This window comes from Periplaneta americana, chromosome 7 (genome assembly GCF_040183065.1).
Source record: "Periplaneta americana isolate PAMFEO1 chromosome 7, P.americana_PAMFEO1_priV1, whole genome shotgun sequence".
NCBI classification, from domain to species: domain Eukaryota; kingdom Metazoa; phylum Arthropoda; class Insecta; order Blattodea; family Blattidae; genus Periplaneta; species Periplaneta americana.
In genome coordinates, this window is record NC_091123.1 from 40,687,399 (window position 1) to 40,702,341 (window position 14,943).

Here is a 14,943-nt window from a genome sequence, read left to right on the forward strand (position 1 = left end):
GAATGGTTAGACATATACACAGATGGGTCTATAGCTAATAGTAATTCAGGATCAGGAACTACATGTGAATTATTCTCATTTTATCAACCAGTTGGATATCATACGATAAATTTTGATACAGAAATAACAGCCATACATATTACAACAGATCTTATAGAATAGACAAATTTAAAAAAAAAAAAAAAAAAAAAAAAACACTGTCATACAGATTCTAAAGCAGCAGTCTATCCTCTTAACTCATATAAAATTATGTCAATCCAAATTCAGGAATGCCAGAAAATGATGCAACAACTTCACAAGTTACAGAAAAAAAGTCCACTTGCAATGGATACCTGCACATTGTGGAATTGCTGGCAACGAAACTGCTGATCTCCTTGCAGAAAAAAAAAGGCTCCAAATTAATTCTAAATAAAACTAAGAATTTATATCTGTAAAGAGACTAATTAAAAATAAATATAAAGTCAAATATACAGAATTTACACTACACAAACAAGCTAAGGATAAAAAATCGAATACTTTAAACAATAAACCAGAAGTCATTCCACAAACACCCCTTAAAATGGCAGTAGCAAAATTTAGACTAATTACAGAACATGATTATTTAGCGAAACATCTAAACAAATTAGGTATCTATATAAATTCAAATTGTCCCCTGTGCAACAAGAAGAGGAAATGGCTGAAGAACATCTTCAAACCTGTAAAGCACTACCTGCTGGATCCATCACAGAGAGATACTGGAGAGAGAGAGAGAGAGAGAGAGAGCTAATGGCTTCATTGCCAGAGCCAAGCATTTGATAACAACAACAACAGTTCTCGAATAATGTTATATTTATATGATTGTGTCATATTTGGCATAATTATTAATGAGAAAAAAACAACTGAATAGACTACAGTGGACTATAGTGGATTTTAGGTTGTCAGCAAACAGCTGGATACAGTAAGAAGATTGATTGATTAATGAGAAAAAATTAATTGTAACAGAATTTAACAATTACTTTTCAGAAATTTCAGCATCAACAGACAATAACAAATTATTACCCACCAAATGAACCCAATTTGATGAAATAAATTTCTATGCATATACACCATTCAAACAATCATTTCCTAGCATTGGGTTTTTTAAATTGGTTATTTAACGATGCTGTATCAACTATTACGTTATTTAGCGTCAATGAGAATGGTGATAGCGAGATTATATTTGACGAGATGAGATCGAGGATACACCATAGATCAGTGGTTGTCAGCACTCGCTGAAATGGATAAACAGTAAGCGGAGCAATGTGTTGTGCCCGTTTTGCAGCAGGAAGAGGTAGAGAGCATACCCGCCAGCAGCTATGAATGCACCATAGTGCAGTGTCTTCTCCACAGGTAAGAGATGCTAGCCTAAGGGTGCAGTGTGCTGATGACCGCTGTCATAGATTATCTGACATTCGCCTTATGATTGGAGAAAACTTCGAAAAAACCCAACCAATTAAAGTAATCAGCCCAAGTGAGAATCAAATCTATGCCCAAGCACAGCTCCGGATCAACAGGCAAGCACCTTAGTCGACTGAGCTACACTGGTGACTCACCATTGCTTCTTGGATGAAACTAATCTCATTTTTAAATACTTACAAATTACTAGTAAAGGCTGGTTCACAATAAACCGAGAACGAGAACCGAGAGTGAAAACGAGAAGCAGAGAACGTGAATATGAAAATTTTTGATTCACAATAAACCGAGAGCGTAGACGACTATGCATATCGATATGCATGTCAATAACGATATGTAAAGTCGATATTACGCATTCTGATGTTATTTGTGTATAATTGACCAATGGTGTTCTCTCATGAGTACAAGGCAGCTAACATAAACACAGGTTAACCAACTTCAAAATTTCAACGGCACTATAAATATGCCCTTGCATCTTTATTATCACAACCTATTTTAAGTCTGCCATAACGTAAAATAATTAGAAAAGAAACATTTGTAATATAACAAAAATGAACACAACAGTAGTTATTGAATTGAAGCATGAATATGTAGTGTGTAATACAACCAATACAGTAATAAAATATGATTCACTTACGATCGGTGTTCAAAGGTGCAGCTATTGAAAGCCACGTATTCTCCGTCATTTTCTCATCTTTATAAGAGGCGTGCCACTTATCATAAACGTGAGGATTTTCCTCAACACTCAATATTAGAATCTCATCAAATAAAACTTGCTCCATGATGCACAGCACAGAACAAAATAATGCATAGGTTATGTCACGGTCTTATTGCTACAAAATATACGACGACAAAATAGCTTTTAGATGGCAATAGAATGAATCTAGTGGGCTGTGATCAGAAACGTGAATGCCAAAGTGAAACTTGGCCAACACTCCGTTCCCGATCCTAGGCTCCGGCAAGCTTTTCATTAATTGTGAATGCTCACATTTAAATGTACACATTTTAACAATGTTACCATTTTCATTTTCGTTCCGATTCTTGTTTCCGGTTTATTGTGAACCAGCCTTAACTTAAACTCAATGCCATTCAATGCAAAATTTATTTAATTATAAAAGTAAACAAAACTAATACAGAGTTATTTCCAGGACACTGATCAAACTATTCAATTGGCTAAGCTCAGAAGGAGTGCTGTTCCTCGCTTAATCCAAAAATCTGAAGTTTCTTTTCCACTCTTGAGATCCACCGCCAATACAAATGCAGGCCTTCCTTGTGCACCAGATCTCTGAGGGAAGTAGTATGTTGGACACACATACATACCTGTCAGGCATGAAAAAAACTGTATTACGAATATTACAAGGGCTTTCTCAGTATACATTTAAGTTTTTATTTTATGATGTGAAAAATATTACCATTTGTAGTTTATCTTTTCTAACTGTTCTTCAAAACAATAACCAGTTATGATCAAACCACCTCAAAAATTATCCAGGAAATTAGAACCATGTACAAAATGTTGATGACACGAGGTAAATATATATACTACATTGGATCCCTTTCATGTGGGACTATTTCATAATGAACAAGCAAACATGTTAGCTAAACAAGTCTCTACAGACACCAGCAAAAGAGACTACTCGACAGAGAAGACTATAGGAAGTAAAACAAAAAATTTACCATAATAGAGAAGAACAGAATAAGAAGAACCTTTTAAGTAAATTTTGTCGTTTAAATGTGCAGAAATTTGATCCGAACAAATGTAACCTTTTAAAATTCCTTTTCAGAACGAAAAGTTACATTTGTTCAGAACAAGTTTCTGTACTTTTAAAGGACAAAACTAAAATTATTTCAATCATTTGTTATCATAGTAGACCTACACTGCTCCCTTAAATTGACTGAGCATATTGGGAATTAATTCATTAGCTTTCCCAAAATATGCTATGAAATGGTTCATATAAAAATTTTTTTTCTCGAAAAGGAAGCAAAAATTACTCAAATTGTATTAAACTTTTTTGTTTGAAATATCTCAAAGAATAACCCCCTTGAAATTAATGGCATTACTTACGGTTCAATCTGTATATAAACAGTATTTTTGTATATATATAAGGATACCTCTACTTTTCTTCTTCAGGTGCTCCACAGGCTTGAAATGAATAACAGGCATTGGACAAACAAGTTGCATAGGCTGAGGTTCGATGAGGCATGACGCTCTCTTATCCCATGCTGCTCCCTCCAGGAACATTCCTCGAATATACACTCCTTCCTGAAACATTAGTTTAGTTCTTCACTGTTAAATGCAATTTGTCAACTATTAACCACTTATCATCTTACTACTTGTAAAGACTTCCTATTGCTGCTGATTGATCTCTAAATATGTACATTATGACTAAAGAAAGGAATACATGAGAATGAGAGTCATAATTTTATGTAATTTTATTTTTTATAATATGGAAAAGTCAAGTCTTTTACACTTCAGGCTTTTTAAATCAATATTTTTGTAATGTATTATTAGAACATTATATTTTAATAAAAAAAAAAGGTAAAAGTATCCCCATCGCACACCATGAAGGCACTTGGGGTGCATGGAGTGTAGAGCCCCCATGCTTTCCATGATCTCGGCACTAGAATGAGATGGTGTGGTCGGCACCACGCTCTGACTGCCTTTTACCCCCGGGAAAGACCCTGTACTCAATTTCATAGGAGGCTGAGTGAACCTCGGGGCCATTCTGGAAGTTTGGCAACGAGAAAAATCCCGTCACCACTTGGGATCGAACCCTGGACCTTCCAATCCGTAGCCAGCAGCTTTACCAACTGAGCTACCTGGCCATAATCATAAAATTCAGTGTAGGGTATATTTTCACGTTACTAGTAATTAAATCAAGTAGTTTTTCCTACTCTACAAACAATATAATAAGAAGTGGGCAGAAGAAATAATATATCGTATTATGGACATATTCTTTATTTTGTAAAGAAAGTGAAAATATATTTCCCTTACCAAATTTTCTTTATTAATTTCCTCAAAATCAGTATAATTTCAGACGTAATACCTTTTAAAACTAAAAATACCAATTATTTTTTTTTTAATTTTTTTTTAAGATTACCTCGAAAGCAACCTTGGCTATGTGTGCACCGACAAATTGTGTGGGTGTCCAATGGCATGCATGTTAACAATGAGCCATTGAGGACAACTGTGGCTTGGACAAAATTATTATACATGATCCAGTATTAAAATTACGTACCATACGAGGAGCTCAAAACTCGCACTATAATCTCGACTTGAAATATATGATTAGAGGTGAAGTTCGTGAATGCTAAAAATAAATGCGCTAGTCTGTTTCCATGTGACAAATGCAAGAACTCGTGATAGTTTCCAACGTGACTGATCTAACTGAATACGCCTTTCGAAAACATCAGTTATAAATTAATTATTGATCACAATTACCGAATCACTGTTAAATATAATTACATACCTGAGGTGGTTCAATTATGGCTTTATCGTCCACTGTAAAAACAGTAAATTCCCATGATAAGGAATCTACAGAAACACCAGATTTGCGAGCTGCAGTCTGGACAAAAAGAGAAAATTAATTAAGTTGCTGCCTTAAATACTTTATTAATTAAAAACTGACAAAACAAAAAATTTAATTTTTATTCGAATATACGAGTCTTTTAACAGACTCTTATTGCTGAAAACATTAGGAAGGTTCTATAAGCAATGGTGAAGGAAAAAAGTGTGAAAAAACAGAATTTAATGGAAGATATTAAGCAAAAAACTTTAACATTTTTATACGAAGTACGGTAATTCCATATTCTATTATACACAATTGGGTACTTTAACACTTCCAACAAAACCCACTAAGTCATTTGCTACTGCTGTGTCTGAAAATAGTGAAGTGAGCATACTTAATTTTAATGCAACTTGTATATTGTACCTAATGATCAAATTTAAACTGAAAAGTTATTAATTGATGTAATAATTGAAAACCTGAATTGACAAACATCTCAAGTCCACTGAAGTAAATTTTTCAGGTGAACAAAGAAACCATACAGGTTTGCAGTATAAGAGTATTTATATTTATATTTGTATGATTAAAAACACAGACATAGGATCAGATATTCTATGCAAAACAACACATATATCAGGTGAAAAGTTAAATTCGGTAAATTTTGAACTTGGGATGTTTATCAATTCAGGTTTTCAATTGTACTCGAAGAAGGGAGACACAAGTGAAGATGTGTGATGCACTCTAGAAGATATAACATACGGATATGATACTGTAATGGTAGAAATTGCCATTTGTGACAAACTGACATATTTCAGCAAACCGAGAATTCATGGCACAATAGGGTTCAACTTTCTTGTGACTCTAATGAATGCCACGATGAACACCTTGCATGAAAAGTGTTTCATTGATCATATGGCATTAAGATAGTTTAAATAAACAGTTCAAAATACAGCAATATGTCTTGATTTTTCCTTGCCTATGCTATATAACATTTTCATAAGAAAGCAGTTACGCACTTAGGAGTATGACTATATATTTATATGGAATATTTTGTTTGTAATTGCAAATAACCCTGCACATATATTTTGTACTCGTATGTAATAATTATTCTTTAGGAATTTACTTATAATAATTACTTTCATTGTTAAAATAAAAACTAAATTGTAAATTACCTATCTAGTTGATTAGTTTCAGCTTTGTGTCAACTACTTCTGAAGATAGCTAACATAAAGCTGAAACTAGTCAACTAGATAATTTACAATTAGTTTTTATTTTAACATATGAAAGTGATTATTATAACAATTTGTATATACCTAAGTGATACAAATTGTTAAAGTGTGTAATCAAGATGAATAATAAAATTATTCATTAGTTAATGTCCTGATCACATATAACAGATTGGCGATCTCCATGTTAAAAACGGTAACATGTGAAATAGAACAACTGCCAGGATCACCACAGTCAATTGACAAGAACCGCTAGATGGAAGTACAGTTGCTCCGTGCAATTCAAATGAGAGTTATAAAGTGACTTCTTATGCAGTAGCTAGATGACTTACATACTTACAAATGGCTTTTAAGGAACCTGCAGGTTCATTGCTGCCCTCACATAAGCCCGTCATCTGTCCCTATCCTGTGCAAGATTAATCCACTTTCTGTATTCCTTTGCTGTGGTCGTGCCAGAGAATCAGTCCCATTCTGAGGCTTATTGTATGGATTCATAACAAGCTGTTTTTTACGGTGATGGGTTGTTAGTCCTTCGCCCAACCCCCAAGCTGGAGGACCACCCCTTATTGGCTGTCCACGACTGCTTATTCAATATATTCGCAGCTACCCTCCATATCTGGAGGCCGTCTCCTCTATCCGCAACCTGGGGACGTGCCATGCCGTGGTGATAGGGACCCACAATACATGGAGCTAGATTACAGCATAGTGAAATTGATCAAAATTTTTACTGTCAAAGCCTATACAGCTGAGCAATCTGTTATACTGTATATGTGACCTGGGGTTAAAGCTGTAATTTATACTTTTGAATGATTTTCAAACCTGGAGAACAGCTGTGAGAAATCCTGTAGGAAATGTGTATGAAGCAAGCCAGAATAGCAGTGGTGCATGTGTTGTTGTGGCCCATTCGGAAAAATGTTGTACTCTTTGAACAAGGTCACGTGTCCATGACCCTAGTAGTTTCATAGAAGGATATGCTGTAAGTGCAAGACAACAGATTTTAATTGCAGACAGCAATAAACAAAATAGAATAAAACACATCCAATTAGGCCTATATAAACACTACTTTAGGTACCTTTCAGCCAACCATCTGGAACTCTTCCTTCATAAATGGATACGAATATATTCTCCAGTTCAGAAGACATGACAACGAGGCCTTTAATGCCACTTTGTAAGTCTAAGAGAGATGAGTGAATTTCATTTAGGAGCGAATTGTAGCGGGTTATCTGAAACAGTATAACAGAACTTGTTATGAATGTACAGTAATGAAGCTAAGGGGTGGCCAGAGAGGAAATTCTCCCCCTCCTCCTAAAGAATTTTAGCTACCAGTATATTGTAAACAATTTTATTTTAATTTCGAGCTACTTTTGATAAATTCTAGTAATACAACTATGGCATAAAAATTAACCATTTCTTATTTTCAGACCTATATTATAAAGGGATTAAAACAGTAGTGCCTTTCTACTTAAAAGAATTGTATATTTACATAAAAAAGATATTTCCGAAATTTCTTTAAAATCTTCCGAAACTTCGTAGTTTTTTAAATGGTCGAATGTTTGTGCTATCCTAGATCGAGAACCTTACATTAAGAACATCCCCATTTAAAGACTGTGTGTTATGCAGAGGTTTGTTTCTAGTTACAGTCTTGACCTATGAGGCCTAGGCCATAAGTAGGATTTGATAGAGGCTTGCATTGGCTTTCATTGACTCCACCGCTTGCTGATTTATTTTGTGTGCTTAAGTCGGGATTCTGAATTAACATCTATTATATTATTTATAATGCTCAGCTCGAACAAATAAGTTTAAATCCTTAAATGAAATATATTTTGGTGTCCAATTTTTCATGACTATTCAGAAAGACATAAGTTTATTATTTGAAAAAGTGAAGCGCTTTAAATTGATGTTGGTATTACTTGGTCAAGGATGTGCAACAACGACACAAAATATTCTCTTTTAATGATATTGTGATAAAAGATCTGGAAGCATTTGATCCAAGAAGCGTTAAAAAACAAGGCAATACTATTTCTTGTCAACACTGCATTAAATTTTCCAATATTCATGATAGGAGATGATATACAAGAACTTGATAAAGAATAGAGAGTCTTAAGGAATAGTGAAGTGAAAGTGGCCATTTAAGCTCCAAATGAATTTTGTATTATGGGTCGAGATGTTTAAAAAGTGAAACGAGAACTCATATTTCCAAAAATTATCAGTTTTATGACATTTCTGTGTTTTTCACGTTCGTGAGCTAGTCAATGTTGTAAGGATGTTTATGGCTATAAACAGAATGAAAACAGAATTGACTAGGCAACTAAATAATATTTGTGATCCTACATTCAAAGAGACTCGAAAGGAAAGCTGCATGTTTTGATTGCAAAGTAGATGCAGAGCTCCTAAGAGTATATCACATGAAAAACTGCATCCACGAGAGTGGAGAGAAGCAAAATGAATGCTAGGAATGATAGTAGATTTTTAAAATGAATTTTGCATATTAAAATTTCAGACAGGCATACCATTATATATTTGGATATGATACAAATATTTATGTGTTAGTAATTTTTTTTATATACCGTACTTCTGAATTGTTCACTGGAACTTCCGAATTTTAAAGAAAAATCTTCCTAATTATTTTTACGACTTTGTAACAATGTTATAGAGTCATAAGAAGGAACTTTTGAAATAAATGAACAATAATAACGAAATGTCTTCAATCTAATTCAGTTTTTTGCCTATGGCAATATTAAACATGAAAATATGTGAAGACCTCCCTCAAAGAACATTGTATATCATATGCAAAAGCCGTTGATATACAACCTTCTTTGAGGGAGGTCTTCATGTGTTGAGTATGGAATTCAATTTCTAAACTGTTAATAAATTATATAATTTCATATGATATCGGAGATGGAGGATTATATAAGAAAATCACACGGAATGTTCGTAATCACATTACTTACTTCCTGCAGCAAGACAACATCTAATGGTTGCTTATCATGTCCGATCAATTTTTCAGCATTCTCATAGTCAATGGGCTGTGGAATCTTCATAAGCACGTCTGTTGCAAGCTGCATTACCTTACAAAGAAAGTAACATATTAATATCACTTAACGTATATTAATAGAATTAATAAACATATTAGCCTATATGAATTTTAAAATCATAGATCAGTTTATGGACTCAATATTATGAAAACACACCAATGAGAAGCACACAAATTGTCGATTGTATTAAATAAGGTAACGTGATTCAAGATTCGAACACTGACGAGTGTTTTATATTAATTGCAATTAGATGTCAGATGACAGCAGTATTAACACTGACGCAAGAAGAAAGAGAAATGCTTTTAAGAGTGTTTGTTTTTCTGAGTAAACTTTTCATTTAACGTAAAAATAGAATATTATTTGAAATATATTGTCTTATGTACAGGACAACATGTAAAATAGGCAACAATTATGATGTATATCTATTAAAAACTAAGAAAAGCAAATCTGAATCTTAAAATTTAAATACTAGTACCTATAAGAAAGCTTACAACTATAGGCTATCTTGCAGTTTATTTAATTTAGTAGTCTGACCCAATATTTTGGGTTTGCCCTGCGACACAGAATAGCTCACAATAAAATTTAACATGGAAAATTATATAAACAGGTTTCAGACAAAAGTGAATACAATATAAGAAAAAAAAAATAGAACCAAGTGTAATTTAAATTGAATGTACACCATAAAGATGCTGACGAAATATCGCTACAGAAAATTTTATTATGGTGGTGACGATGGCATCTTGAAGATCGCTCGTCAGCTTGTATTTTTCCCTCCACTTTACAAAGGCTTTCGGGATGGTGCCTCTCGCTCCGAAGGAGAGACTGGTAACTGTGATTTTTTCTATGTTGTATTTCGCCGATAGGTACTGAATCGTGGGCTCGTAGATTTTCTTTTTCTCTTCGTTCACTTCAGATGGTTGAGTGGCTGAGATTTCAAATCTGATGGTAGGATCAATTATTTCGGCTGTCTGTTTATTCCTATTTATAGCTATGATATAAATAGCTATAAATAAAAGTCCCTTATGACAAAACTGAAGACATTTGGGACTAAGATACTTCGGGAAATTATGGTTCAATGTGTGACAAAGGGAGAATAGTATATAAGGCATAACTATTAGTTGTATCAAGTTATGTAAGTCTCCTGATGTTATTGCGATAGGCAGGACATGTGCAAAGAATGAATGATCACGAAATTCCCAAGAAAGTCATGGAAAGTAAATCTGAAGGGAAAAGGAATGTCGGGCGGTCAAGGTGGTTTTGATGGATGGAAGGAGTCTTGTAAGATCAGAAGAAAATTTCTGAGTGAAGCTGAGACTCAAATTTGGCTTTAGAGCTGATGATGGTGATGAAATTTAATTTCTCCCATAGTTCGGAATTACTTACAGGTTCCATTCTAAGAATCGTAACAAGAAATTAAATCTGAAATGGCTGCAAATTCCAAACACTTTTTACAGCCTAATTTCTATGTATGTCCAGAATAATCTATCTTTGAAATCATATGCTTTTCCTCCTTTACAATAAATTAAGAAGAATAAATATTCAATCTTCATGATTTGCTTCTATGAAAAACAGAATAGCTTGCAAACAAAATTAATTTAGACTACATCTTTATGTATTAAATATATACATATTACAATTTTTAACTTAATTTTTTAAGTTTTAGATTACCGGTATAATAAGAAATTTCGTGACTTTTTCTTATGTATTGTCAGTTTCCTTCGCCTTCTCTTTAAAATGTTGTTACCCAATGCAAGAAATTGCTATATTTCGTTCCTTTACCTTCTCAACTAGTACCGGTACCTACTAGAAGTTATATTATTTGTACAGTATACCGTACTTACTTTATCTTCTTTGCTTTCCTTGCCTGCAACTGATTGCTGGACCTCCAGAGACATGAGAGTTTCACACAACACTCTAGTCTCAATCATTAGGGATGTTATGTCTGCATTGGAATGTTGGCCAAAAGCTTCTGGCTGGTCTATAGCAGGCAAGATCGTAATATAGTCAATATAAGACTCAAGAGAACCGTCTCGTGGTATGGTGTAAGTTGGTAATGATGACAGCCTGTAAGAATAACAGAAAAATATTTATAAATTTTCGTCATTACAAAATTACGCTCAGCATGTATCTTCCTATGTCAACTGCAGCTCATATACGGAGACTCTGAAGTGGAACCGTGCCTATAAAATTGTAAAATATTTTCCATAATTATTATGGATCTTAGTACTCCATCTAATAATGCAAATTTCGAAAACTTGCTTCATGAAAAAGAGAACTGTGGTAATTGTTCATCCGTGTGTTGGCCACTCAATTACACTACATGTACAACTTCCAGGAGATGAGAATTACTTGAATGAATGATCCAATAGTGGTTTTTCTACTACGGAGGCATTGCATCATAGATTGCCTCCCAAACACCAGAAGGGTGCCTCCCAGTTTCTGTGAATGTCTAAAATATTTTATCTTTGAAGTCATTTGTGGTTTTTATCCTTTGCACCAAATTAATAAAATTAAGTAATTGATTAACTAGCGGACTTACTCGTGTTAATAATGTAATAATAAAATTAAATACGAAATTTCCGTAATATACTTCTATGATAAAACAGAGTAACTTCCAAACGATCTGTGGAATTCCACAGATACTTAACGAGGGCAAGCAAACGTCCCTTGTTAAGGATCGTCACCAATTGACCCTTTTCGAGGGATGCAACTCATTGTCTCTTGCAGTATTAGGAAAAAGCCCCTAATTCTGGCAGCAGAAAACATTGGGGGCCATATTCATAAACATTTTTAGCGCGGGCTTCCGGTGGATGATCAGTGAACTAACATTTTTCGTATTCATAAACCAGTGTTAGCGATATGATATGATATGAATCCTGTACAAGTAATCAGTCGATAGCCGGGGCTAGTTTAGCATGCTTGTAGCGCGGGCTAGCGAAATGTCTATGCATAGCACCCTAAGTGTCCCTGTATGGTTAGGGGCTCATTCGCACAGAGAAGTAACTATCTGGTCATCTGCACTCGCCATCACCAAAACTCGTACACTTAACTGAAACCATATTCTTTTATGAAATAAAGGAAAGAATAGGGTGAAATGGAAAGTATTGGTGGAATGAAATTTATATTGTCGAGAAAAACAGGACAATCACAATAAAACCCACGTCTTCCAAACTCCGATTCTTTCTTACTCCAGTCAGTGATGGGGACCAAACCTGAGTTTGAAAGAATGATAAGTCTGCTCTCTAGAACTGAGCTACTGGAGGGGCAAATTGTTGATAGAACTACAGAAAGGAAATATATTTTTCAGAGGTGTAGTAACATAGGCAAATCTTCAGAGAATAGATAGTGGGAATGTGGTGGGAGATGCCACTGCAATGCAAACAGAGTTAAGGCTCCTTTCACTGTCGCCTTTAAATACACCATTCTCAATTGCATTGACCTCGGCATCCCTTCTTCTATCCCAGTCTGACAAGTTATTCAATGCTGCAATTGGGTGTTTTATTAGTTCTCCGTCTGTTTTAACTTGTGAAGCATTGTGTTCTATTGTTCTGCTGTGAACAAATATATCTGCAATCTCTCGACATTGCTACTAAACAGAATCTCTAGGAATTACAAATTTTTGTATCATCAATATCAATACTTTTTAAATTATACTTTTTATATGCTTTAATGTACCTAAAGAAGTTCACTTGTAGAGCATCCTCACAGAAATACTGATTGATGTACGTAGTAAGAAGTCTTCTATCCCAATCATCTGTGACATGACCTCCGTAATTAACTCCAGCAATCAAATACTTAAGTGCTTCCCAGGGTGTATCAGCATATTCATCCAAATAGATTGACAGCAAGTTCTCAGAAACCTGGTAAATAACAGAAATAACATCGAAAATGATCAAGATAGTTTAAGTACGGTACCGTAAAATATTGACTGAATATACTTATAAGAGAGGACTGTAATAAACAGATTGGGTAGTGAATAATTTCAAGGGAAAACACAATCTCTGTGTGCACTCGATGTGGGTTTCTGGCATTTCGTCAGCCCACGTGAGTTGTGTGGATATAGAGGGAAAGGTTGAGACAGTGTCGGGTGGAGTTCCCGGGTAGCTCAGTTGGTAGAGCGCTGGTACATTCAACCAGAGGTCCCGGGATCGATACCTGGCCCCAGAACAATTTTTCCCTTGAAATTATTCAAATCTGCTTTACAGGGAGCTTTACCTGAAAGACTAGATTTGCAGATTGGGTAGTGTTTAAAATCTTTTACTGTTAAATTCGCTCCTTTAATGCACATCTGGTTACGTCTTCAAGGGATATTATGACAAGATGTTCTGGTATTTTATAGATACACTTCTCAAGACGATAACTTTTAAATTAATACCAAGTTTCTATTATACCGTATACCGAAAATAAGACTCCTATTTTTTTTTACTAGATTTTTGTCTTTACATTTAGGAGAATCTTATATTTGTATTGCGTCTTAAAATCAAGTGTATAGAAACATTAAAATGCAAATTGAGGACTTAGATCGTAACCAAGTATTGTATTGTACTAACACAGACTAAATCTAAAGATATTTTGATGTTTAAACTTACGTAACTATAAGTAACGGTTATTTAATAAAACAAATTACAAAAAAACATTTACATGACTGCAATGAAAATCAAATCAATCAGAATCATTAAAATTACTAGTAAAGTAAGACGTCTCAGTCTGATTCACCCATCAGTCACAAGTATGCCTGCAAAACATAAAACAAACAGTCGTAATCCGAGTTACCGATATTTTAACGTCTGCACTCCATTTTTCTTGGCAAATTCAAGAACATCCAACTGAAATGAAACTATAACTTTTCTGGGAATTCATTTTTTATGCAACATCTGTATCGCACAAGGCCTTGAAAGCGCCATGCCACTCAAGCACAAGACTACCAGTAGTTACTGATTTTATGAGCTTTAATGCTGAAAGACATGACCAGGTACAAAGGCTAAACGGGACGTCTAGCTTCCACACTCCTATGATCTCATTGCTTTCGCTATAAGTTACTGAAAGAGAGTGAAGTTTGCCATTGGGCTGAACCTAACAGTATTCGAAGTACCGTTCTCTATTGACATAGGGATCTATTGTATTTTCTTGACGATTTTCTGAAAAACTTATAGTTTCTGTCTCATTTAGAATATAGCACTAGAATTCTATTACTGGTATTTTCTTATGGGTCTAATATTCGCATACAAAATATTTTTTATAAAACAATAGACCTACTTTAAAAAAAATGGGTCTTATTTTCGAGTAAATATAGTACTTTTCATTTTAATATGTCTTAGATACTTACTTCAAAATCAGAATCATTGAAACCGTAGACAATGTTCCATCCAAGTTGTTGGAACTTCTTTCTTTCAAGCAGTATGGAATGGAAAAAACACAGGCTGAACAGCAACTTGCGATACTTTCCTTGATTTTTGCAAGCTGAGAACTGAGCTTCAGTAATCAACTGATAAAGACGCTTTAAGTTGGCTTTGATACCCTATGATTAACAAGAAATAAAGAAAACATATATATAAGTTACACAAATACTTAAATCATTAATTTATAACTTGTGGTCCAGGCAATAAGGGGTTTTCTTCGGGTACTCCAGTTCCTCTATGACATCCCAACAATTCTCCATCATCATCATCATCATCATCATCATCACCATCATTCATTACGAGTGCAATGTAGATCCACTGCCTAGGAGGCACACTGGATTGTACCCAT

The 14,943-nt window shown here is 34.4% G+C and overlaps 1 protein-coding gene across 1 annotated transcript in view; it reads right to left on the bottom strand.

Annotated features, from left to right (window-relative positions):
• Positions 1-210: 210 nt before the first annotated feature.
• Positions 211-14,943, bottom strand: part of kl-2 (dynein heavy chain 2, axonemal kl-2) — a 120,264-nt gene continuing 105,531 nt past the window's right edge. Inside the window, exons 56-64 of the mRNA XM_069830609.1 lie at positions 14,522-14,713; positions 12,871-13,055; positions 11,037-11,259; positions 9,112-9,228; positions 7,233-7,383; positions 6,980-7,134; positions 4,899-4,994; positions 3,541-3,691; positions 211-2,751 (exon numbers count right to left, since the gene is read on the bottom strand). Coding sequence (XP_069686710.1) covers positions 2,597-2,751; positions 3,541-3,691; positions 4,899-4,994; positions 6,980-7,134; positions 7,233-7,383; positions 9,112-9,228; positions 11,037-11,259; positions 12,871-13,055; positions 14,522-14,713 — 1,425 coding nt within the window. The 3' untranslated portion in view covers positions 211-2,596. The remainder of the gene's footprint in view (positions 2,752-3,540; positions 3,692-4,898; positions 4,995-6,979; positions 7,135-7,232; positions 7,384-9,111; positions 9,229-11,036; positions 11,260-12,870; positions 13,056-14,521; positions 14,714-14,943) is intronic.